Raw genomic sequence first — 25,783 nt, forward strand, 5'->3', positions numbered from 1 at the left:
TAAGTTAACTAGATTACTTTTAAATCAAAGGACTACTCACAAGCTCATTTTGTCCTTCTCAACAGCTACAACCTCCAGGAACGCTCTGATGATCCTCATCTGCTTATGATACTGTTTGACCTGATCCAGCTGTGCTGCTTTCACCTGCACTGTGGCTGAGGCATCCAGCAGTGCAGCAGTCCACTGTCCTTCAACACTTTTCAGGGTGTCTGGGTCACAAATCCTGGCAGCGCTCAGGCTTTTCATAGTAGCTACTTGTTCCTGCACACAGCGCCTGTAGTCCTACGGGAGACACAGCAGACATCAGATAAAAAAGATTTGACATTTTTATACATGACTGATTTTTGTGATGGTACATTACATGTTAAAGGTGCAGGTTTATATCATTTATATGTTGGTTCACAGTACATTTTGTCATGATGACAGAGAAGAGGAGTAAGTACCTCTGCCTCCTGCAGTTGTTGGGACATTGCGCTGACATCGAGTTGTGCTGGTTGATAACGACATACCAGAACATTTTGGACAGTTCGCATCAATCGAATCTCTGGTTCACCAGGAGAGGACTTCAGGTACCAGTTCAAATCAATGTGTGGTGTCCGCTATAACATAATACACACAATAAAAATATCACGAAAGAAAGAGAAGCTTGATACAGCACTGCATTCTTCTTTTTCACGCATGTACATGATGAATAGCTTTCATTTATTTAGTCTTAAACTTAAACGACATTACATTTGACTGTGCAGGACATGGACTAAAATGTGAGTAATTAGACCCCCTAACGACCTGACAGGAAATCACCGTCTCTCATCTTTCCTGTGGACTTTCCTGTCAGCCGCATCATGGGAATAAACAAACATCAATCAAAACACTTTTATCTGTTCACTGTTTAGTGCAATTATGATTGACCTCTTGATATTTATGGACACTTGAAGATAAGCAGTTATATTTAAAATAATAAAACTCAAGTTCTTAAATGATGATTTTTTACTTTAACTCCTCCAACCAATTAAATATTTTAACCTTTTCTACACACGTTAAAGTTAAGACTCACAGCAACACAGAAAACCTACAGTACAGTAGATCTAACTCAGAGAGGTGCATTAAAACCAAATGATACTCACATTTATTATGTTACTTCTTTCCACCAAGCCCTGGATCTCAGACAAGATATCCTGCATGCTGAACTTGTGTTTGGAGGACTCTGGTGATCCACCTGTGCTCCCTCCAGCCTGCGGATCAGCTCCCAAACCGGACACTGTCCTCTCAGGCTCCATGCTTTCTTGAATCTGTGGCTACATGCACAGAGGCAGAGGGGTGGTGTCGCATTTTAGCCTTGTTCTTCCCAGTGTTTGTCCACGGATAATAACAGAGTTTCCTGTTCTTACCCTGCTCCACAGTGGTAAATATTACTATGTTGACGGTGGCCCGGCGAGTCAGTACAGTTTAACACAAGAATGTGCCTGAGTAGGGAGCAGCCTGCCCCGAGGGAGGAGGACTCAGTGTATTAAACAACAAAGTGCTGCCTCTCTTGTTTCTTTAAAGAAATAATTGATACGTTATAACTCGGTTAGAGAGGGAAACACCAAAACACGACTTGAACTGCTAGGCTACTAGACTACAAACAGGGGAGGGGCTTTTTTGAAATACTTTGGGCATGACCAAGGTGTGGCTTGTACCGCAGTGTAGGTAAGCGTACAGCACGTTTCTGATTCGCTGGAGACAAAACAGCAACCAATGTAACAACTTTAAGTGTAAGATGATGAAGGTGACACATTTATTTCTGAAAGCTTAATGTAGATTGAAGTAATCTCATAGATCTGATTTTTTTTTCATAGGTTGGATATACTGTTCACTTTATCTCACACATTTCTGAACACTACATAATGTACTAGTGTCATGTCTAGTCTTGATTTATTGGAGCTGCTCTCTGAATTATGATTACTTAAATTCTCAAAAGTTAAACTAAGGTTGGTAAGCCAATGACTGATTTCTTCAAATACAAATATTTTGGTATTTGGTGGAACGTTTTAGGACACTCTGCAATCATCCTTGGAAACAAATGTCAGCTGTTTACAGAGAGAAGGCTCTGGTGCTGTTATTACAATAATAACAGGTTGTCTTTGTGAGAAATTCCTCAATTCCTTTGAGGATTGTGGCCTCTTGTTTTATCAAAACGCATCAGGAGAGTACAGAGCTCGACATGAAAACATTTTTAGAAAATTGCCTTTCCTCGCAGCACAGCATCGCCAGCATTATTTTGACCGGCCCGCTGATGACATAAATGCCAAAGAAAATGATCAAGTGAACCGTAAGATCATCATCGTCTTTATTTTTTGTTTTTTTCTGCTTTCATTTCATATCATGTCTTGAGAGCTGCAGGCTGAGCTGATGGGGGCTCTTTTCTGAATTGGTGTAATTAGTCCATGTTTTAAAACATGGTAGTATATTAGTTAGGCTTATGTTTACTATTCAACATGAAGTTTTGGTGCATACTGCATTGCATCCTTATGTAGTTTATAATTCTTGTTCATCCTGTGCAATAAACAGGACAATATGCAACATGGATTTCATCCATTTGTCAGGAGAAAAATACATTTCTTTCCACAGAAAGATGCCGAGGCTGCATGACCTGATCCTGGAAAATGTTGCGACATTCAAATGCCAAATGGTGGGAGGAATAAATATACTGGCACGTTTCAGCTAAATTTAGAATTGAATTTAAGATAAATTACATCTATAAAATGTCAGAATACTTCTCTACTATGGAGGTAGGAAAGAAGAATGGTTTATAAATGTCGACATTATACTTTTTGACAAGTGTCATTTAGGAAAAGCCTTTGGATTTAGTGTAGACATGTGAGTTATTGTAAGTTTTTAGTAACTTACCCAAGAGGAGCTGTGTGTCTCTCATTCTGATTAAAGTAAGTCCCTGACTTGACGATGATTAGCACGTTTTTGTGATTTACTGGATAATTTGTTATTTCTTTCTGTGTGTTCTCTCGTGGTAGACGTGCAAATGGTAAAGAAAACTCAAAACCTGTCTTTTTAGTCTGACTTTTACTTGAACTATATATGTGAGTTTTATTACCTGGTATGTCCTTTACTTATGTTGAGTTTTATATAGTTGTATTGTTAGCCTGCCTCTGGTGTTTCTTCAGTTTGTGTTTTTGTCTATAAAGGGGAATGTGTACAAACTGAGTCTGATGGATGGATTGAAGATCAGACATTGCAATTGAAGGGTCACAATTCAAAAAGGTCGGGAACCACTGCAGTAAAAGTTTTTCCACGAGCGAAGCAGAATTGTGAGAAGGTAATTCAGAGAAGAAGAGTAGAAAACCTACCTGCCCCTGTGTCACCTCTGGGTCCTCCAGTGATGTGGATACCTTCCACTCACTTTCTTCAATTGGCAGCTTTGCTTCGTTTCGTCTCACCCGCGCTATTGAAAGTTTGGACTCTGGGTGTTCTTCACTTGCTTCTTCTGTGACTTCTCCCACTGCCATCTCTGAATGTCCTGTACCTGTGCTCTGTGCAGTGTCAGCAACAGTCAGCTGTTTACTGTCACCAGCAGGTATTTGTGTTTCAGTTGAGGCATCTCCCTCCCCGGTGCACAAGACCGAGCTCATTGTTTGCTCTTCAGCGTGACAGAAATATGTCACCTCCTCTTGTTTGACATCCGGAAATGTTGTTTCTGCTGCATGTGCACCAGCGAGCTGACACTCAGCAACGCTGCCACATGATTTGGAGGAATTCAACATGTCATTGTGCATTAATTCATGGCCTTCTGAGTTTTCTTTGCATGATAATTTGGCACTTGTGGATTCTACTTCCTCCAGTTCTCTGCTTAGTGATGCTGGAGGGGTTTTTGGCAGCGAGTCTGCGTCGCGAGACTTGTTTAAACAAAATATTTTGAAGTCTGTCTCATCTGATTCAGGACTGATTAACGCTGTACAGAGCCCAGATTTCTCCTCAGGAATGCATGCGACTTCTGCATCACAAATCTCTGCCCCCTTCGAACACGTGAGGACATCTGAACTGCTCTCTTCAACATTTTCCCTTTGCTGCACGCCCTGTGGCTGAAACTCAGGCAGCTCCACGTCCAACACTATTGTGAACACTTTCTTTGGGGTTGCACTGACGTCGTCAGAGTGTTTCTCTTGTTCTTCAGCATACATCACCGCTTTAAATGTCTCAGATTGTGCTGCTAGACGTTCAGACACATTTTCAGAGGTAGGAAGAGGGAAGTTGTCTGGCTTTGTCGCTGAGGATCCATCCAGGGATGTGACACAGTGTGCAGAAGTGATTTCTTTGGTACTGTCTGTGCCTATCGATGACATTTCTAAACCCTGGGATGAGGTAGCGTCTTCCTGCGATGGTACAGGGGTCTCTTGCCAAGCTGTTAAACTCTGGTTGAGAGTAGGAGATGTGTCACGCATTAAAGGTTCTGTGTTATTTCCAGAAAGTGTCTTGTGCCCATTGCTTAACGGATTACTATCAGTGATCAATGTGCCAGGTCTGTCCTTTGATGTCTTCAAGTGTATTTCTTGTGAAGTTGATAACTGTTGTGATTCTTGTTGGGTTTCTGCACATGAGAATTCTTCTTTGGCGGTTTCCAAAAGGTCTCTGGCTTTAATTCTAGTGTCATTCTCGTCACTTCCAGAGTTTCCCTTGTTGTCTGTTGCAGAAAGCGAAGGAGCAGCAGGAGGACACATGGCCGCAGTATCATCAGGTGCAGCTAAATGCGGTGCATCACTTTCACTTTCTTCAACAACTTTGTCCGACTCCGCTTGACAATGATCTTGACTAACCTGAGAACAAAAATATTAACCGCGAGATTTTTCTATCATCATCATCATCATCATCATCATCATCATCATCATCATTAAGTCTGATTGCGCTGAATGTTACGGGGAGAAACTCACCAGATATTTAGATAAAGCTTCAAGTGCAGATGAACTCCCATTTAGAGCATCTGAAGCAGTTTCCTCCAGTTTCTTTGTCTCTTTTGTTCCCAGGCAATTCAGAAGAAAGTCTCCTTCTGAGAGCACTTCACGGAGAGTTTGCTGACGCCACACGCCCTCATTAAGAGCAGCCTATAAATGCACAGACAGATATATAAAGTTAAGAAAAAAAGCTCTTTACACAGGCACATTATCTTTTAGGAGCATTCAAAGTTTTGTATTTTTCTGACCTTGAACTTAAGAGACTTCAGCCAACATCAGCATGCGAATATGCTCACAATGACAATGTTAACATGCTGTTTACAGTTGTTCTAAGTTAACCTGATGACAATGGGAATGTTATTACTTTTACAAGCACCTGGAAAAATTCTGATTTTATTTTCATATTGGTCGGATCACCAGCGTTATTACACCTTCATCCTGTGAGGAACATGGTACTCCATCCATCTCATTCAAAACAATATATTGGCATTGGAGGACAAGTCGGGATCATTTAAATCATTAGGGTTCATCCTCTGGCTTCCATATTTGTACAAAATGTCATTGCAATCAATCCAACAGTTGTTGAGATATGTACCATGCAGCAGTCCGGGTTATGAATCATATAACCTGTCTAGTTGAAACAACGGTTACACATACAAGCTGATCATTTTAGCAGTAATAAACAGTTGCCATATTATTTCATAGACATTGTTGTAATTATCACACATGAACAAACAAACAGATAACGACTGGCAAAACAGGAAAAGAGCAGCTGGAGTTCAGCTTTCAGAGTTTTTGGCAGTGGCAGATGGTAAGGCTGATGGAAAAATGAGTCACAGCATGTTTGTGATCTTTAGTGATGCCAAAGAGCAAACCTTTTAATAAATGCAGCTCTGTGAGGACTATTATGTTCAGCATGTACCACACAGAAGAGAAGGGATTGCTCTTATGGTAAGAGAACAGAAGGAACATTTGGCATTTTGAAAAGACCTGAAAGTCCCTCACTGAATTTTGTTCTAAGTCAGACAGCAAAAGATAATAGTCTTGGTATTAAGACAAAGTGAAGGCACCAAAAGTGTTCAGATGGCTCATTGTTTTACTGTAGGAAACAGACAATGGCCATCAAGGTCCGGTTCAGATCAAACCTGCTTATTACTTTATTTCTTATTATTCAGAACCAACAAAACAAGATACTTAGGCTCCACTGTGTTATTTTGAGTAAAACAGCATTGTTGAGAAACTATAAATATGCTGATGTGGTTTATAGAGTTGATTTACTAAAACTTCATATCGAAGGACAAAACTGAAAACTGTCAGGTAATTGGATTTCATTACCTGACAGTTTTCTGTATATTAAGTCATTTCACAAAATTTATTGCAAATACGTCGAATATTATAAAGAAAAGTAAGTAAGTAATAATAGAATAGACACACATTGTTTGTGTGGCTTGTTACATAAATGTGCATATTTGTTAATATTCTGAATTTGACTAATAGATAAATGGATGGACACATTAGTTTTGCATTACCTGGCTGGGGGATGACGTTTCAGTTTGTACTGTTTGGCTCCACGTCTGCAGCTGGCTGACGATCTGTCTCACCATGTTGGCGGTGTTTGCAGCACAATCCTGCTTCTTCCGTAGAGAAATGGACCTGAGACTAGAGAGAAAACACGAGAGAAAACCAACAAAGATTTTCAAGAAGGTGTTTTGTTCAAATATCTATAGAGCATTATTTTCCTTTCCATCCAAACCCTTTTCTGGGCATTGCTGTGAATGAGTTTTAATAACTAGACTGGAAAAGACAATCCCACCATAGGCCCAAAAACTTTAAACGAGGACTCTCTACCTGATATGTGGCATAAAACAACTTGATTTTGAGGTAGCTTTATGTCCAACATATAAAAATGAGTTTATGTAAAAAATGACTTTGGTATTAAAAGTAATTATACCAGTGTCTTAACATTCAAATGTACCTTTAGGTACTTGATCTTGGAGTAAAGATTTGCATGATTAGTCTTTTCTGTTTTGTAAGTACCTGTCAACGTCTTTGGCAACTGCATCAACAGTCCAAATGACACCTGCAGGAAGTGTTTCTCGCGTGGCGCTCGACTCTCCGGTCTTCTGCAGGTCGTGAACTCTCGCAGCCAACTCTGTCAGTCTGGTTTCACAATCCTGAGAGAGAAAAATCCGTCTTTGATGAAACCGTCTCCTATGTGAGCATGTTTGAGGCAGGTGTGTAAACAGATGGGCAAATCTATGAACTTGTTGTAGGATCTATTAACAATACCTGTATTGTATGCCACTGCTGTTTGAGCTGGCTGATATCAGGCAACACTTCACTGTCCTCACACAGTTTTCCAACATTTTCAGCCAGGTCTTTCAGTGCTGTCTGCACACAGGAGACCTCTTCCTCCACTTGTTGAGCTCTCTGGTTGCTGTCCTCTGAGAGCAGTGCCAGATTTTCTCTGATGCTACTGTCTAGTGCCCTCTTGTGGTTTTGGAGTTTGCTGACTTGCTGGCAGAGGCTGGCCCGGGCCTTGACCGTGGAGCTGGCTGTGATAGAGTCCTTCAGTGTGACAATCTGTAAAAGGTCTTTTTCTGTGTCTGTTACTTCTCGTAGCAAAGCCTGGAGAGTGGAGAGAGTGACAGATAAGCATGATATGTTTCTTATAAATAGAAATACAATATAAGTTCATGGTTTTTATGCAGAGCGGATAACGGCAGGTTTGTACGTGATTCAGCCGGTCAGTTTACTTAATGGACCTCACCTCCAGAGCTGGTACATCAGTGATTGGTCCAGCTGAGTGTTCTTTCTGGGCTTGACAGGCTGACATCCTTTCCTGCAGGGACGTCAATTTATGGTGGCAGTCCTGCAGTAACCGGCCAAAATGTTCCTCATTACACGCACCTTCCTCGAGGCGGGAACACACACCCTATGGACAATTCAGGCACACCAGATGAGCTCATCATTTCAGATTTATTGTCATTATACTAAACCGGTGGTTCCCAACCTTTTTAGTCTGACGTTGCCCAACACATCCCACACATCAGGTGACCTCATGAATCCCTTCACTGAGCCTGTGTCACGTTCCAGCTGTGTTCGTTTCATTTGATTTTGTGCATGTTAATGCGACATTAAGAGCTAAATAAAGACTATATCCTTTTTTTTACCTGTTTATTCAATATTTTTGGGGAATTGCACCACCTGTTTATACATTACTTCAGGCTAAGTGTTTCACCTGTTTACCAATACTTTTATCTAACTACTATTACTGTATGTCAACTGACAGTGTCAGCTTTGTGGGGATTTTAATTTTACTTGCCACAACGTACTTTAAATTATCCATTACTATAACTATAATCTGTAGGTAATCATTTCAACTGTTTATCCATTACTTATGGCTATCTTTTTAAAGCACTTAAGCATTATTTTTAGCTACCAATATTAACTTGATGTATGTAGCTTTATGGTGTTACAGTTGCTTCCGGTTAGTGGAGGGAAAACCTCCTGGTTAATAATGATAATACATTTCCTAAAGATCAGCACCAATTTGTGATCCTATTTGGATATTTATTTTCCTTCTTCCTTCCTTTTTTTTAATTAGTTAAGCTGCTTTCCATGTATTTCCTGGCAGAATGGGATGCAGGCACACAGTCCTAAAACCCGTTGAGACTTCACCTGAATCCCTTGAACATGAAGTTTTACCTTCAGCTCTGCCATCAGTGATGACCAGCAGGTCTCCAGCTCATCCGATGAGGAATCCTTCCACGTGTTGTCGCTGGTTCGTTCTGCGAGCTGCCTCCTCTGTTCAGCCAGGCTGCTTAGAGTTAGTTGCAGAGATTCGGTCTCATCCTGCAGTTGACGGGCTTGATGGTGGATTTGTCTGCGCTCAGCCGTGCCCAGCCAGGGGAATAACGTGGGGAGCTGAGCCGTTCTGTGCTGCAGCTCCTCCACTCTGCGAGACGCCTGATGTCTTTGGGCCAGGTAGGAGGAGGTGAGGTCCAGATCAGCGTGAGGAACACTGAAGAGGAACAAAGACTAGACTTAGGAGGAGCAGGTTAAAAGTTTAGGTGGGTGGAATGATGCAGGTCTTAATCATAAGGAGCAGATCATAGGGTGGAGACAGAAGGTGGTGTTATCAGTATGAGTTTGTTCTGCCACCATGATTGTTGTAGGCCCTGACAGTGTATTATGTATCTAATTTAAAGGCTGGTAAGAATGATTCACTCTCACATCTGAAGTTGGTTGGGACCCCCACAATGCCTCACCACTGTGACCCGAGATGGAAAAGGGATTTTGGAGTGTAAATAAAACAAAAGCAAAGCCAAAAGCATGGGTGGACATGGCACTGTTAACCCAACGGAGGTTTCCCGGAGCTCAGGCAGAACTTTGGGATATTGTAGGGAAAGTACAGCATGAGTGTGGGACATTTGGACTGAGCACAGCTAACAGAGGCGAGAAGATGAAGCTACATGTGAGAGAGCAGTCTCACAGGCAAAGCAGGCCCAGTGGATTAGACTCATGCTATAAGAAACTGATTATGTGCTTTCATTTCTCCAAAATCTTCCAACAGGTCCTTTATATTTAGATAAATCTTCACTTTAACACATTCAGATGCTGGAGTGTCTAATATCAGCCGTTGTGTAAAATAACCTCTCTAAATGTAAAAAGGAAACAAGTTATTTATTAGTGAGAATTACCAAGCAAAGTATTTGCATAATGCAGCTCAGCATTTCCAAACTTAAGATTTATAGTTCTTCACCTATCTATTTTACTTAAGCTTACTGTCTATGTTTTGTCAGTAATGGCTGAGGAAAAGCCTTCCGGCTTGCTCCACTCACCTGTGATGAGGCTGAGCTGACTGGAGAAGGTCCCTCAGCCGCTCGTCTGCCGTCTGAATGGTTTCCTGAACGTCTTGTTTCAGGTCGTCTCCATCACACGTTCTGTCAGAGACTCTGAGCTCTTCAAGGTGAGCCTCCCCCTCCGCCATCGCGCTTACTGCAGCCTGAGAAATATTTCCCAGATGAGTCGTTTAACTCTTTACACTGCAGTCACACCGTTCTGTTACTGCACGGCCTGAAGAAAGTGTTGCTATGTTTTTCTACTGTCTGCAGACTAATCCGCCATTCCAAAATCTTTTTGTTTAACAAATGGACACTCCTTATTACAGAACAAGTAGAAACAAATGCAGATGAAAAGACAACACATCAGTGTGACCACACCCTTTACACACCGCAGTAACAACTGCCAGTTTAGCAGCAGTGGAAGAAGCATTCAAATCCTCCACTTAAGTAAAAGTACTGAAACCATACCTGTAAAAATACTCCTGCATTGAAAATGTTACTGTAAGCATAATCAGAAAATTGTACTAAAGGTAAAAGTACTGGATCTCACTCATTCATTAATGTAAAAGAAGGATTTTACTGTTAAAGCTCATTTCTAAAAATCCTGAAAATAGTGAGAAATGCAATTACCCGGAGCCCAGAGTGACAATGTTCATTAATAAGTAAGTCTAAAAGCAAAAGTAGCAAATCGTCACATCTGAAGAGCTGGAACCATGAAATGTTTTTGCATGACAAATTACTAAAATGATTATTTAAATTGGTACAAATTAATTTTCTTTCAATGGACTAATCAGTTACTCTACTGATCATTTCAGCTGTACTTGTAAAAACTATTGGCTCGTTAAAATTACGACAAAACATCATATTTTATAAGCTCTGCATGTGTTTTGTATGTACAAATTGGTCAGGAGAAAGTACAAGTACCTTAAATTTATACTTAAATGCAGTACTTGAGAATTTTATAACTGCATGACACTAAATTAAAAAAATAAAGTATTCATTTTGCCTCATTGTAGTGTGTCCAAACAGAAACTCAGCTCACGTGTGATTCAGCAGGTTACACTCTTAGAAATCACCTCACCTCTCAGGCATGTAGAGAAACTGAGCATATTTTCTTACCTGAGTGCTGTGAGCTTTCTGCTCTCCACCACTCTGGAGACCGAGGTTTTCAACAGGTGGCGAGTCAATAACTTGTTTCAGGTCTCCGACCGAGGACTGAGTCTGAGACACCTCGATGTCCCCGGTCAGAGCGCTTTGCTTCTCCGTGGAGCCACGCAGTACGTTGGCGTAAAAGCTGTTGCATCGGTGCAGCAGTCTGCTGCTTTCTTCCACCAGAGCAGACTGCTGAAATGTGCTGCTTTGTAAGGAAGACACGAGCTGAGCGAGGGCCTCTGTCCTCACCCTGCAGGGCGGAAAAGACATGCTTAGTTACACGTTATTTACATTTTCAAATATTAGTGAAGGGGACTAGAACTGAATAGTGACTTGTCAGGTTACTAAATATAAAGTCTTGACCTGAAGACCTTTGTACAAGATTTGCTACCTTTGCTGAAGTGCTTCCTCCTGCAGGAGACTAAGACCCTGCTCCTTTGCTGCCTTTTCTTCAACAGCTTGCAACCATTGTTCCAAATGCTCGCTCTCCGATTGCAGCCTACGACACATGCACAGTATGAACACAAAGCGCTGTAGATTAAAGTGACATCATGGTGAGAAAATGGTTCTGCTGCAGAATAAAAACATAGACTTAAAAAAAAACAAGTTGAACTTGTCCTGCTGTACTTCTGAACTGGATGAATCTCTAAGACAGTTTCAGTGAGTTTCAGTGATGAGGAACCAACAATGGATTCATCCTACAATCCTGCATACACTGTCCTGCTGCTGTAATTATTCAGTAACGTACCGAATCTATAGTCTCAAATAATCACCAACAAATGACTATTTACTTCTGTTTGAGCAACTTTTGCTAAAAACTACAGTACCCAGCTATTTTAAGAAATGATTCACCTTTTTAAAAAAACATAAAAGTATATATTTATATATTATTTGTGACTTGTGTTTAAAGCTTTACTGTGGATCTTCAGCTGTATTGAATGGCTGAGTGCCACAGAGTGCCTGAGGATGTCAGAACGTAATGAGAGACGGATTAACTTTGTTTTGGTCTTTTCATGGGATTTGTAGACAAAAACAAAAAAATATACTTTAATTCAATTTAAAGAAACTACTAACAAAGCAATAAGGTTGTTTTTTTTTTCTATGTAAACTTTCAAAATGTTTAAATGAGTTTTTGTTGCCTTGATTTCCTGAAATCAGCAAATTTTCATTTAAACCACTAAAAACACTTGTGAAAAGCTGAAGATAGTTCAAAAATAGTCTAAACACTAGAATCACTGATTTAAAAAAAAGATTACAGCATATATATTAACATAAAGACAACATAAACATGCTGCAAAAATAATCCAAATCTCATCTGTAAGTATTACAACTGACTACTGACATGTATGATGGTAGCTCACGCTCACGCAGCTCTTATACTTTCACACTCATAAGTTACTATGTTCAGTCTGGCTTAGTCTGGATTTGTCTGCTCTTTCCTTCGTGTGATCCCCTGATGACAACTTTTGAAACACGGTGAAATGATGAAGCAGCTATTAGACAAAGAAACAGAGAGCCTCAGAACTCCAGAAAAACCCGCCCAGCAGCTTTCTCGTGCCATTATTGTAATGTGTAACTGTTGCATGTTGTGTTGATGTGTGTATGCATGCTATACGGTTACAGAAGAGACATTAATCAATGTTTTACACATTACATGACAGTGACAATGAAAACTGAAACATCTAAACATGATGCCTGTTACCGGTCGAAAGCCTGGATATTCCTCTCAGTGTCCTCTCCCACCGCAGAGAGGAGCTGATGAGTGTTTCTGACTTTGTCCTGCAGCTGCATCCCGTCCTCAGACAGACTCTGTAGGCTGGATGAACTCGCTATGGAAGCCAGGACACGCAGGTCCTCAAACACACTCTCCGCCTGCTCATCCTGGGTCTGAAGCTCGAAAAGTAGATCCTGTAGAAGAAATAAGTTGCCATCAATATCTTCTCTAATACGGCCACTTCAAACATTTACATGAACACTAATAAAGACAGCATGGGTTCCGTTTTTACACGATTAAAGCTCCTCTCAAATTATTTTGATAGTATAGTTGGTAAGTCTGGGTTTGAGTGTAAAATCAAAAGTTTTTAAGTACCCCAGAATAAGAAAAATAAAATACAACAAACGTGTATAAATGTGACAATTCTGCTGAAAACTGCTGCAGTTTGTTGCTTTCAGACGATTGTTTCAGTGCCTGTGCACTGCGGTCTATATATATATAGTGAATCAATATAGTAAACATATAGTGACATTAAAATAATATTTTGTAATCACAGAAGCTGTCAGACAAACGGACTTAAGAACAAATATAAACCATTTCCAACAGAAATGTGGACTCAAACATGGCTGACCCTACATCCCACCACTAAAGACCACTTTAAGTAGTAAAGACTTGTTTCAGGGGCTTCACTTTTCATGGTTTTTATGTAATGAAAAGGGACAGGATTGTGGAAAAAAATGACACAAACTCCTGCTGGTTGAATCCATTTTATTGAATTTTGTCATACGTGTGTGTGTGTTGCTACTGGTGGAGTGTTTTGCTCAGCAGGTACTGATTGAGGGCCAGCTGTCCTGTAAGAGAAATGCATCACAGGGTTTTCACATATGCTAAAAAGAAATGATTGAATGTTTGTAAAGAATAGACACAGTGTCTTTGTTCAGTCACTCACCGCTGCTGTCTTGTCTCGTCTCTTCTGTCCAGGTTGTTCAAGTAAAAAGAGTCCCCGGGTTGCTCAAACACCAGTTTAAAGGTTCCAGAAAGAACTTCAAATAAATGTTTAGATGCCATTTTCGTAGCTATTTTTGTTGTTTTGGGAGTTTGAAGGTAAGTAAAATAGACAGATGCAGTCTCCTATGTTGTGGAAGGGACCAGATCGATGCAGATGCAGTCTCCTATGTTGTGGAAGGGACCAGATCGATGCCAGTTGCAGTATCCAGATTCTGCTGCTGATAGGACTACACACTGCTGTGTGTTTGACTATAATATTAAAATAATAACTGCTCTCCTTTTTTTAATTATATTTTACATTTTGAACTGAGTTCACAACCAAGACACCAGGAAAAAGGAAAGTCACAACAACACATGGAACATTTCCCAATAGTTTCCCTACCTGACACCAAGATGTGAGCAAATAAACCAACATACAGTGTCTAAATTAGGAAGGATAAAGCTTCACTTCATGTTTTAGGTTTATTTAAATGTATTTCGTATGTATTTATACAAATCAGTCTCATTTAAGCACTCACCTTAAGTTTTGCAAGGACTGTTGCGACATCTGAACCGCTGAGAGTGAGGAGGGAGTCCTGAATCTTCTGCAGGGAGTTAAAGCATTCAGCCATTCTGGCAGTAACGTGTTCCTTAGCAGCCACCGTCTGCCTGTAAACATCCTCGGCTTCGGAAACAACCTCCTTCAGCTGCTCTATCTTTTTCCTCATCTGGGTCTCCACAACCTGGACAAAACAAAATCAGACAAGAGAGACCTGCTGTTATTCTATCTGATCCACCACTGACAGGATATTGAGGTGGTTCTGGGCCTCACAAAGTAAACCATAACCTCCTGTAGCAAGGCACCAAAAAGAAAATGTATTGTGTGTATGTGCAAAACTGAATCTCATGCTGTACCTGCAGCTCCAGAGGAGGCTCTGAGCTTTGAAGCAGCACCTGAATCTCAGTGGCTCTTCGGTGGAAACGCTCCATATTCTCCTCTTGGGCCTGAATCTCATTCTGGAGACAGTTAGAGGGAAATAATCACTGTTTAAAGTAAAAATATGGAGAACATTCAACTTCTCATGAGACGGCCCAGACCAGATCTGAACATGTGTATCACAGAGTGAAACATGAAGTTTTACCTGCGACGTTCTGACGTCTTCCTCCGTCTGAAAAGATGGAGACTGAGCAAATGCAGCTAATTTATTGGCGCTCCAGCTCTCCACCTCTGCTCCCAGCTGGAGGACCCCATCCCACAGAGTCAGGCTAAGATGTAGGTTTTCAATGTGGGAATCTGTTCTTTCTGATATCTGCAAGAATGATTTTGATGAATTAAAATATGACACGGGAAACAATAAAAGCAAATCTCTAAAGTTTTGTAATAAAATGTTGAAACTTTGGCTGCACTCACATCCAGCCAGCGGTCCATGAGAGCATCTGCTTCATGCTCGAATGGGATGACGGTGCACTCTGGGATGTGACGGAGATGAGTGTGAAGATGTCTGCAGACACTGCGGACCTCCTCTATGCCGTCCCCGAGGCCGTTCAGTTCTGCTTTTGTGTCCCGGACCTGAGAAACCACAGAAACACAGAAACACACACATTTTATTCACAGGGAGACACAAACTATTTTGTTTATGTTGTATTCCTTCGTCATTTTAGTTCAACAGTGTGATCTACCTTAGTGTGCAGTCTCTGCAAGTTGTCTCTCCCCATGTAGGAGGCTTGTTCACTGATGGTGCTTTCTGCGCTCTGCAGCGTCCCATTCAGCTCCCCGCGAATGCTCTGAAACCTCTTTAGCAGCTCTGTTAGGACGTTACACCACTCCAGCCTGCGTGTGATCCACAACACAACACAAACTCAGGAAAGTGCTCATAGTAGTAACTCACAAAGGAGTGAAACTGCTCTGTTTACCGTTGGGCTACTGCTTTTGTCGCCTCGTCCAGGACATCCTCCACCTCTCTGGTATGACTCACGTCAGGGATTCCTGATTGTAAACATGCGTCTTGTATGTGCTGCAGCTCAGCCATGTGTCCAACAAGACGACTTTCCAGCTCGGTCAAGGCCCGTGTCCTGCAGCAGGTGACACACAATCATGAAGGTGCTGAGTCACACGTGGGAAGGGGGGAACTGAGATGAGCTGACGTTTATTAAAAGTTTAACTTGCTTTCATTTGGATGCTGTAGTGCAGCAATAAAAACACATCATGTTGGGTTCTAATATTTCCCAAACGTTAAGCATCATATAGCAACAATAATGTGCTGCAGCAAGCAGATGCAGAAATATATATTTGATGTTTGTATGCAAATTCCAAAAAGCTTTACGAAGTCACAGTAAAATATCTAAAAGTCAGTCTAGTTACATAATGCAATCATTGACCATCAATCAGAATGATTTGTTTCTGGACTCAGGTCAGTGTTGTACCTCTGCTGCAGAGCAGGCAGGGAGGGCTCCTGTAACCCCAGCTGCTCAGCTGCTCCCATTATCTCCCTCAATGCGACTAACAAGGCAAATCTCCTCTGGATCAAACTCTCCTTCTCTTCTCCCTCTTTCTTAATTTGGCTGATTCTCCTTCTTCTCTCATCCTTGGCTTTTAAAACATCCTCTTCAGACTTGCATGTTTGTACCTCCTTCTCCCTGTGTGTCTTTGTAGCACTGTTTCCTTTCAGCCAACTCATTTTGGCCTCCGTTCCTGACTCCTCTTGCATCCTACTTTCTGTGGGATACTCCTGTTCCTGTGGTGAATCATCCTCAGTCTTCGTCTGACGTATCTCAGTAAGATTCAACTCCTGGATTTGTTCCTTTCCCATCGGAAGTGGCTCTGCTTTTCTCTCCCTCTTCCAGACTCTCATCAGTTCTTTCTCCACATCCACAGCTTTCTGAGACAATGATGTCACCACATCCTGGCATGTCGCTGTTGCACCATCTATGGCCAGAGTCATCCCCACTGCCTTTAAAGTGCTGTCAACACTGTCAGATTGTTCCGCAGCAGTCTGCAACTTCTGCTGCATTGTTGCCTGCCAAGAACGTCTCTCCTGCTCCAAGTCTGCCTCATTCTGCTGTCTGCTGGGGTCCTGGTTTGCCAACAGTGTTGGGATCTCAGCCTCGACTTCCCTTACTGTGGCCAGGAAGCGATCCAGGTCCCGGACAGCTGACTGAACCTTCTCCAGCCGCTGTCTGAGTTGTTCAAGATGATGGACACTGTTGTGCAGAGCCAGGAAGAGGGGTGAACGGGATGTGGCGTCCGACCCTTGTCTTTCCTCTTCTTCTGATAACTTTCTCATTTCAGATCGCAGTCTGTTGTCCATCTCCTGAGTAAAGCGAGAGGGTTTATTGATAATATTCACACAGAATTTAAGTTTGTTAAAAAAAAAAAAACACACATCGACCTACCTTCAAATCAGATACTAGTCCAGGATCAGTCAAGGTGAAGGAGGAGACGTCTACAGACTCTCTGAGGATCTGGTCTAGTTTTTCTCTGATCAGTGCCGTCTGGTCATTTGCAGACTCCATCAGGTTGGCAGTATTCTCTACAGATGTCATCCTGACACAAACAAAGTAAAAGAAACTTTATTTGTTAGAATACGTGTAATAAGATTGAAAGCTGCTAAATGAACTGTAAAGTGAGACAGAAGAAGTGCTTAAAGACGCTTACATGGAAATTTTAGCATCTACATTTCCATAAATACTCTGCAAACTTGATGTGCTGATGAAGATGATGTGATGTGATCGAAAGCCCCTAGTTTTAAATTCATCTTATGTTACATTTACAGTCTTTGTGAAATGATATATATCGGATAAGGTGAATGATTAAAACCAGTAACACTATTATTATGTGTCTAGACACTTATGTGCCAAAAATGTAAAAATAATAATAATAATAACAATTAAATCTGTACCTGCTCTCTAGGCACACTTGTTGGTTTCTCCACTGCTGAGTCAGCTGTATCCAGTCTCTTTCCACTTCACCTTTATCGTCTGTGGTCATCAGATGGGAGCGCTGGGACAGCTGGCCATGCTGGAGCTCAAACTCAAACCACAGAGCCTCCGTCTCCTGTTTTAATGTCTGTCGAGGAGAGACATGTTTACAAATGATACACGGCTTGAATAATGGTTGAATATGAATGTAAGGTGGTGAAGTGACGCATCATTGCCTGTAGTTGCTTCTCTTGGCTCGGCAGGGTGGTGATGGTGACTCGGTCTGGGATAAACGCCTCCAAATGTTGCTTGTTCTTCTGGAGTTGAGACTGAAATACTAAGCAGGACTTTCTGTACCTGGAAAGATTCACATTGTTTCAAGACAATGTTTTCTGAGACTGGCTACATGGAAACACAGCCTGCTGCAAAATCTGTAACATCAAGTTCATTTTATACTGGTATCCATTTCACTACACTGAAAATAAGACGCTAACTATTTGAGGGTGATTTAAAGATTTAAAGTAAATTCACAGTAAAATGTAAATCTCTGCTTACAAAAATGATAAAATTGTCACTTTCAAAGGATGCTGCTGATCCCAGCGACATCCTTAAAGCCAAAGAAGAAGCAATAATTCAATTCTAGATTATGTCCCGCTTATCTGTCAACTTTATCTTGAGACTGTTATATAAGCACACCTTTCCAGTACTTCCTGTTCTAAGGACTGCTCTTCCTGTGGTCTGGCAGCTGCCTCCGCGATGACGGTCCACTCTGCCTCATGCTTGGACTCCACAGTGTTGCCCGTGACAACCACCTGGGAGATGAGAGGGAGAGAGTCGTCGGTAACCCGGCGAAGAAAAGAGGAAAAGATGGAGCGGCGAGCCTATCCAATTACGGAGGATTAGTGCCCTGCAGCAGCTGCTGCTGCACAGTGTTAGTTACAGCCAATGAAACGGCTGAGACTTAAAGAAAGGCCACTTTAAAGGCATTTTATAGATAAGATGTGAAGTTTATGTTTACATTTGTAATTTTGAGAGTGAAATTTGGAAGTATCCTGAAGGAAGGCAAAATGTGCAGAAATAGAAATGTCCAGGATTTCAAAATAAAATACTACATCCAAGTTATTTTCCCCTTTTTTCTCTACATGTCATGTCATATGTCTTAGTAGTTCTTATTATGATTTACTGTTGTTGCACAGACACTGGTGGACAATCATGTTCACACAAACTATGAGGTATAATATCAAACTTGAATGCAAGGTTTACATAAAAAGAAGTGGCAAATAAAATCTCAAACCTTACCACACAGTAAAAATAAACCTTTAATTACTTTTAAAAAATACAAATAGCTGCAACTCTGAGCTCACAAAGCACCAAATCTAATATTAAATCTATATAAAAGCACTTGTATGTTCTCCTCATACCTGTATCTGAGTTTGGGTTTGCTGTCTGCTCTCTGTGATGTCCAGTAGACGAGCTTTTAGCGGCTGCTCTTTGGCTCGATGTGAGGGCTTTAGATCTTTTTTACGCTGTGTCAGGTCATCCTCGCTCTCCGTTGGGACGTCCTGAGCTCGCAGCTGGAGGAAATCACTGCTCGACCGCACTGACGCAGCCCAACCCAGAGGTGAGAGGTCTTGTTCTGGGCTGCCCCCGCTTTGTTTCTGTGGGAGATCGTTGCTCTGCTGTGTGTCGCCTGACATGCCAGTCGCTCTCAGCGGGGTGTTTCCCCGGAGCTGCTGTCCCCTGCTGAGTAAAGAAATGTTCATCAGTGGGAGGTCGGGGTCGGTCGGGCAGAACCACTCAGTCCAAGGGGACCCTCATTAAGATTAATAGACTTGAAGGATTACAGAGAGACACTTGTTAATAAATGCCTGTCTGCTTCAATTAAATGATGCAGTTCAACTTCATTCATAATCAATTCACAGTTTATAGACCAACTTTTTTTTAGAGTTTATAATTCAACTTTTGAATAAAATGTTCAAATAAAATTATTCTAATATCTGACATTCTTCAAAATGTTTAATGTGTTACCTACCAATAAATAGCTTTAGCTTCCTTTCTGAAAAATAAGTTTTAAACTTTTCTCCAATTTATTTCAGCAGCAGAAAGGACCTTCATTTTTATCTCTAATTTTAAAATATGATATATTTTTGATATATATTTCTCAGGCATGAAATACATATGTAAAGTCTCAAATACTTATGTACAGTACACACAATTATCTGTATGTAAAATTATTTACCAACTTCGACAGTGATATTGTGTTCAACTTATGAGTCTGTTTGTGTGTCTTCATGGTAAACGTGCACCTACTATACCATAGTGGGAACTGAAGGCGATATTAAGTACTCTGCCAGGTGTTTATATGTCTGTGTGTGGACAGATTTTGTGGATGGATGTGGTTCGACCCACAGAGTAGTCGTGGTGTAATGTAGTAATGACTACTGAGTACTCATGGGTTGAACCACATCCATCTTGGAGCAGTTCGTGACTCCGTCTTGCAGTTGAGACACTATCACATTTACAAAATATGTTGACGGGCGTTGCAGCTGGTGTGATCCCATCACAAGATTAACTCAAGAAAAGTTTGACTTGCTCTGGTTCCAGAGAGTTTACGGCACAGAGCTGTGTAAAATCTATGTTTAACTTTTGCTTCAGAGCAGATTATGTGTGAAAATACATCTAAGAGACACAGATCGTATTGTTTCCTTCTTAGAAGCAGTTATGTTTACTATGTTACACCTCATGGTGTCTCTCTTTTCTTTAGCATTGTCTTACCAGTCAGACGGGAGCACTGTGTCACTGGGTTGTGTTTCCTGCGCTTCATCCGACTCCTTCAGTTGTTCTGTTTCCAGGCAGGGGGATTTTCTTGGTGTTAGTATTTCACACACTTCTTGGAGCGATTCAACACGTTCCTCGTCCGATGCAGCTTCATCCATGACGGCCTGCGAGGAATGTGAACTTCTGAGAAACTGACACTAGTATCTTTTTCTTTCTGGCTGATCTGATTCCTCTCCCAGAGTCATACAGTTTGCCACACAACACGATTAGAAGTTTATGTTACAGAGTTATGCAAAATACCTTTTGTTGTAGCAAAGAGTCATGGTCACACTGGTCAGTGGCTTCGTGCGGAGCGTTAGTTTGCGCTTCACATTGCACAACAGACAATGACTGCTTTCCCTCTGTGATCTTAGACCATAAGATGGGAACAAAGGCGGCTATTTCTGTGCGTACGTCCTGAGTTTGACACAAACAAGCAGAAACTTTGTCATGAAAATTTGGAAGGAAAAATGTAAGTGGTTATGATGGTATATACATTATATATAGCTAACATGAACACGTAAAATAAAAGAGTTAATTGGGCTTTTTAGTTGAGTTGCAGTGTTACAGGTGGGATAACCCAAAAAGTAAAACACTGTAAGTAAAAGTTAAAATTTTAATTTCACAGGATATTATTTCAACCAATATTTTAATGGAATAGTAGCGTAGAAGTAGAATAGAGTTAGATAAGAAGATTAATATCACATATCTCATATTTGTCCATTTAACATGAAGCTACAGCCAAGAGACGGTTAGCTCAACTTTACATGAAGACTATACAAAATTAACAACATTTTTACACCTTTGTACAGGTTAAATAATTGAGATAAAAGGTGTTCATTAGTGGTGTTGGTAGGCTGTTTTCTTATTTGTATTTTTTATGTTTGGACAGAGATAGGCTAGCTGTTTTCCTAATGCTTAATGCTAAGCTAAACTGAGTTTAAATTTTAAAGCACAGACTAGTATCAATCTCCTCCTGTTACTCTTAAATCATAATTGTAATGTAATAAATATCATTTTTCTAACTGATGAGAGAACAATAAACAATAAACTTTAGGTATTAATGAATTACTTTAATGTGCTGCATGGCTAACTGGTTTTAAAACTGAATTAAACCTTTTTTGTTATGATGTCTGAAGTAGCTCGACCCTTTCTTGTTGGTGTAATAACCCCGTCATACCTCCCACTGCTTTCTGACTGATTCAGAGAGGAGCATCAAATCCTGGAGCTGGGGCTCAGTGCAAAAGGCCCCTAAACCCTCCACAGCACCCAGGAACTCGTCGAGGATGGCGGGCTGGAGAATCTTTAAAGCTCTCTGCACAGAAAGACATACAGTAAAAGCTGGACAAACCTACACAGGCAAAAACTGGCAGCCGGTGCAAAGCAACACACCACAGACCTTCAAACAATGTGTCCTAATTCTGAAGTTACAATTTGAGTTTCTAAGGTCTGGAATTTTTCAGGATTTGACAAGCAATGAGTGACTAGACAGCAGACAAGTCAAGTGCAAAAATGTGTTTAGGGTTTGTGAAGTCCTTCATCATCGTGTACCTGTTTCCTTTTGGCCTGTGGCTCTGAAATTTCTTTGCCACTAAATAATTTGATGGCTTGCTGGATGCGTCCTTGCAGATGAAACCTGGCCTTCTCCAGTCTGCTCCTCGCCATCGACCGGGCTTTTAAACGAACTTCACCGCGGACCACGGCGGGTCGCTGTGGAGATTTTTTATTACTCTGTAGAGTGTTTGGTTGCCCTCTTGTTCTGGATGTTTGTGAGGCGGATGGGCTCTCCTTTTCCTGGTCAGGAACTGGACTTGTTGTCTGTTTAGACAGAACTGGACTTTTTGGAGACTTTGGTCCAACAGGGGACAAAACAGGACTTGATGCTTGAGCATGAGGTTTAAACAATGATTCATCTTCTTTTACAGTTTGAGCAAGCGGAGTGTGTATATGAGATTCTGGTTCCTTTAAAGGCTGAGGCAGCATCTGGATTTGGACATGTGATATAACAATGGTTGGTTCATCCTGTGTGTTCACGTGCAAATCCTGGAGACCTCTCGTCATCTGTTGAGCTGTCTGAGATGGACTCTCAGGTGAAACCTGAGTTGGGTCTTGTGTTTGCAGCATAACATTCCCAATCTGGTCTACATGTTTGGTTCTGGCCACAACTAATAACCCTGCCTCCGGTTGCCTCTGTGTTTGATGGACTGTTTCAACATGTCGCAGAAACCCAAGGGGACTAAACATCTCGAGAATCTCCTAAAAAATGAAACAAATCACATGTAATATGAGTCACTGTTGAAGAACTGAAAAGGGTTATCTACGTTAATTTACCTCACCTGGCAGAGAGAGTGTGCCTCTGATATTCTGTCCTGCATGCCAGAGGTGCTGAGGTGCTGCAGAGGAGAGGTTTTCTGTACTCGAGCCACGAGGTCCTGCAGATCCTGTCCCTCAGTTACCATCTGGCTCTGCAGCTGCAGGCCTCGAGATATCAGGACCTAGAAAGGATTATATTGCAGACACAGTGTTATCTCTATTGTGACATTCGATTTTATGGACCTAAAACAAACATTAATATCGCTTTACAACTTTACAGGTCACATTTATATTTTATAGTTGCCCTTAAGGCGCACTTGAATGGCCTTGGGCCAAGTCACTTAAACCCAGTTTCAGTACTACTTTACTGTGCGCGCACACACACACACACACACACACACACACACACACACACACACACACACACCACTCACTATCCAGGTATTTGAAGAGATGCCACTTTTTCTAGCACACTCTAGCCTGTGTGCAGACTGTGTTTGTTTTGCATATCTGGCAACACAGTCAACTGGAAATGAACGGAAAAGGCTGTCTCACTCTCACAGTAACTACACCATTTACAACAACAACAACCAGGTCATGATGCATATGTCATGCATTGCTCACGAATCAGGATCATTAGCAATGACTTTAAACAACAAAATAATGCCTCATTAGAAGGTACACAAAGTTCTGTTTGACTGACTTTGGCTGTGGTTTCTAATGCAGAGCGTCCTCTGTGCTTTTTCTCCTTTAGGTGCTGGTGACAGTCCAGGGCCTCTGTGCTCCAGCGGTCCAGCTCAGCCAGACGGCCCTCTAGCCTGGACGCAGCCCTCTGCAGCTCTCCACAGCTCCTCTCTGCATCAGCAAGTGTCTGTCATGCAGATACAAGCAATTAAGACTGAAGCTTACACTTCGTTTAGTCTTACTACAACACAGGAGAGCAGCTGTATGTACACAAGATAATACATCAATTCTCAGTTTGAGTTTAGCGGTGTACCTGTGGGAGAGTTTCCTGGAGTTTCTCTATGTGACTTGTTTGAAAGTCTGGAGATGATGTGAGTGATGAAAGGTCCACGTCAGCCATCTTTTTACTCAGTAGCTGATAAAAAGAAAGTTTAAAAATAGAGAGAGACTACCTCAGGCAAAGAAAGGTATAAATCTTATATATCTATATTCTTTTTTTTTTTTATCTACGCATCCTTCGATTTATTTGTAACTGTGCAAACCTGTAGTTTCTGTCTGTTAGCCTTCAGTGGGACTGATGCCACCTCTAGTGGTTGCCTCAGTAGCCGTGTGGCCTCCTGGGTCAGTGAATGCACCAGCTGAAGACACTGGGGACCAACACTGGGCTCCGATGACACTTCCTAAGAAAGACATGCTTCATGACTAACAACCTTTATTCACGTCCGTATGCCCTTCAAAATAAAATAAATTAGGCTTCAGATTAAAAACTGTAAAAACATTATTTAAATAGGAGTAAAGTCTGTGACTCTGTGGAAAGAGCAGTGAGCACATTCCTACTTACAAACATTGTCCTCTTCATGCATTCAGCCCACTGCATGTTGACCTTGCTGAGTTGCTCGGACAGAGCGAGGCTGGTTGAAGATTCTGTCGCTTCAATGAGCAAGTTCCCCGCTTCGTTTAACTTAGCCTGACATGACGTCCACTCACTCATATCCTGCAGAAAACACGTGATTCTAAAGCTTTTCTTCTGCAGGATTCATTTATGATTCGCTGCGAGGGGATATACAGTATACGAATACACGTTTCAGCTTTCAGATACTAGACTTCAGAGTGAACTGAGGTTACCTGCGTCCCTGCAGCAGGAGACTGGCCATGTGAATGTATCCTCTGTGCTAGCCACGTCTGCAGAGAAGTGATGCAGCTGTTGTAAGTCTCCCACGCAGACACGACTCTCTCCATCGTCCCTCTCACGGCCGTCACAGCCTGTGTGAGCGAATCAGCTTCACTCTCTGCTTCCTTCACCTGACGAGCAGCACGCTGAGAATCTTCACCTGAGGAATGAGAAAACTATCATCTACAGAGATTTAGATAGGATCCTTCAGAACTCTTATCACAGACACGGCTCATACCTAGCGCTGCCTTGCTGGTGTAGGCATTCGCCTTCTGCTCCAGGTTTTGGAGGGCGTCCACCAGAATCAAAAGCTGTCCTTGGCGCTCCACTGTTTCCTAGACAACAGTCCAACAAAAAAATGATTTCTGCTATTTTTTTTCTCCCTTAATCCTTTGCATGTTTATGATTATATGATATTACATCACCAGTATACTTTTGGAAATGAGGTAACGAGGTTTTATGTTCCACTCTTCCAGCTACTTACATGCCAGTCCTGCAGAAGCACAAGCACTGTCTCCTGAGAGCTGTAGGGAGCTTTCCAGGTCTGAACCTTCGCACTGATGCGGCCCAGGAGATCCAGTACAGTGTGACGGCATTCCTGGTATTCCAGCTTGATCCCTTGATACTTGGATGTGACTCGGATATCTGTTAAACTGTTTTCAAATCAGCAAAGTGTTCCTGCATCATTTCATTGTTTCACTGGAACCAAACTGCAGATGTTTTTAATATAAGTGACTTGAAGATTTATGGTGTTATGGCACATACCGTCTTTTTATCTCATCAAACTTTTCAAGGGGCACTATCACGTTTCCTGAGTCATCCACATTGTGGTAGGCGTCAAGGATATTGACATAGTGGCTCGTCTGCTCAATTAAAATCTGAAAAAAGCAGCAGACATGATTCTAAGCATGTGAAATAGATGATGACAATGTTTTTATTTTTGATAAGAGGAAAGATCAAATTTGCTCTTCAAAATAAAAAAAAATAAAAACCTTTAGCGTGTCTTGTTGACCTCGTGCTTTTTTAGCAGCATCGGCATGATCTTTCTCTTTCCCTCCCTCTTCATTGAGCGCTGCCTCCGCACGCTGCAGCCAAACAATCACTGAGTCAAAGGGAGAAGGAAGGCTCGAGTCCAGGTCTGCTTTACACCTCTGCAACTGAAGAATGATACACACATACTCACATAGTGACATTATCAAACGAGAGAGTGATAATGCCCCCCCCCTTAAAACACCAA

General features: G+C 41.5%; 1 protein-coding gene across 2 annotated transcripts in view; it reads right to left on the reverse strand.

Annotated features, from left to right (window-relative positions):
- Positions 1-25,783, reverse strand: part of syne2a (spectrin repeat containing, nuclear envelope 2a) — a 72,733-nt gene that overhangs the window by 39,658 nt on the left and 7,292 nt on the right. The window contains exons 12-51 of one of the 2 annotated variants that reach the window (XM_027283829.1): positions 25,539-25,703; positions 25,312-25,424; positions 25,031-25,199; positions 24,785-24,881; positions 24,501-24,706; positions 24,217-24,369; positions 23,918-24,055; positions 23,689-23,790; positions 23,395-23,562; positions 22,715-22,873; positions 21,930-22,634; positions 21,559-21,693; positions 20,640-20,795; positions 20,337-20,503; positions 18,983-19,301; positions 18,258-18,373; positions 17,798-17,918; positions 17,543-17,709; positions 17,037-17,187; positions 16,068-16,954; positions 15,558-15,716; positions 15,324-15,474; positions 15,055-15,213; positions 14,786-14,953; positions 14,559-14,660; positions 14,183-14,386; positions 12,645-12,850; positions 11,334-11,441; positions 10,910-11,192; positions 9,788-9,951; positions 8,652-8,967; positions 7,714-7,878; positions 7,233-7,571; positions 6,981-7,117; positions 6,473-6,602; positions 4,923-5,093; positions 3,345-4,808; positions 1,125-1,295; positions 444-599; positions 41-282 (exon numbers count right to left, since the gene is read on the reverse strand). In XM_027283829.1, coding sequence (XP_027139630.1) covers positions 41-282; positions 444-599; positions 1,125-1,295; positions 3,345-4,808; positions 4,923-5,093; positions 6,473-6,602; positions 6,981-7,117; positions 7,233-7,571; positions 7,714-7,878; positions 8,652-8,967; positions 9,788-9,951; positions 10,910-11,192; positions 11,334-11,441; positions 12,645-12,850; positions 14,183-14,386; positions 14,559-14,660; positions 14,786-14,953; positions 15,055-15,213; positions 15,324-15,474; positions 15,558-15,716; positions 16,068-16,954; positions 17,037-17,187; positions 17,543-17,709; positions 17,798-17,918; positions 18,258-18,373; positions 18,983-19,301; positions 20,337-20,503; positions 20,640-20,795; positions 21,559-21,693; positions 21,930-22,634; positions 22,715-22,873; positions 23,395-23,562; positions 23,689-23,790; positions 23,918-24,055; positions 24,217-24,369; positions 24,501-24,706; positions 24,785-24,881; positions 25,031-25,199; positions 25,312-25,424; positions 25,539-25,703 — 9,389 coding nt within the window. Of the gene's footprint in view, positions 1-40; positions 283-443; positions 600-1,124; positions 1,296-3,344; positions 4,809-4,922; positions 5,094-6,472; positions 6,603-6,980; positions 7,118-7,232; positions 7,572-7,713; positions 7,879-8,651; positions 8,968-9,787; positions 9,952-10,909; positions 11,193-11,333; positions 11,442-12,644; positions 12,851-14,182; positions 14,387-14,558; positions 14,661-14,785; positions 14,954-15,054; positions 15,214-15,323; positions 15,475-15,557; positions 15,717-16,067; positions 16,955-17,036; positions 17,188-17,542; positions 17,710-17,797; positions 17,919-18,257; positions 18,374-18,982; positions 19,305-20,336; positions 20,504-20,639; positions 20,796-21,558; positions 21,694-21,929; positions 22,635-22,714; positions 22,874-23,394; positions 23,563-23,688; positions 23,791-23,917; positions 24,056-24,216; positions 24,370-24,500; positions 24,707-24,784; positions 24,882-25,030; positions 25,200-25,311; positions 25,425-25,538; positions 25,704-25,783 lie in introns of both variants that reach the window. The other variant, XM_027283830.1, reaches the window with a different exon arrangement.

The sequence above is a fragment of the Larimichthys crocea genome, chromosome XI (assembly GCF_000972845.2).
Source record: "Larimichthys crocea isolate SSNF chromosome XI, L_crocea_2.0, whole genome shotgun sequence".
Classification (NCBI taxonomy): Eukaryota; Metazoa; Chordata; class Actinopteri; family Sciaenidae; genus Larimichthys; species Larimichthys crocea.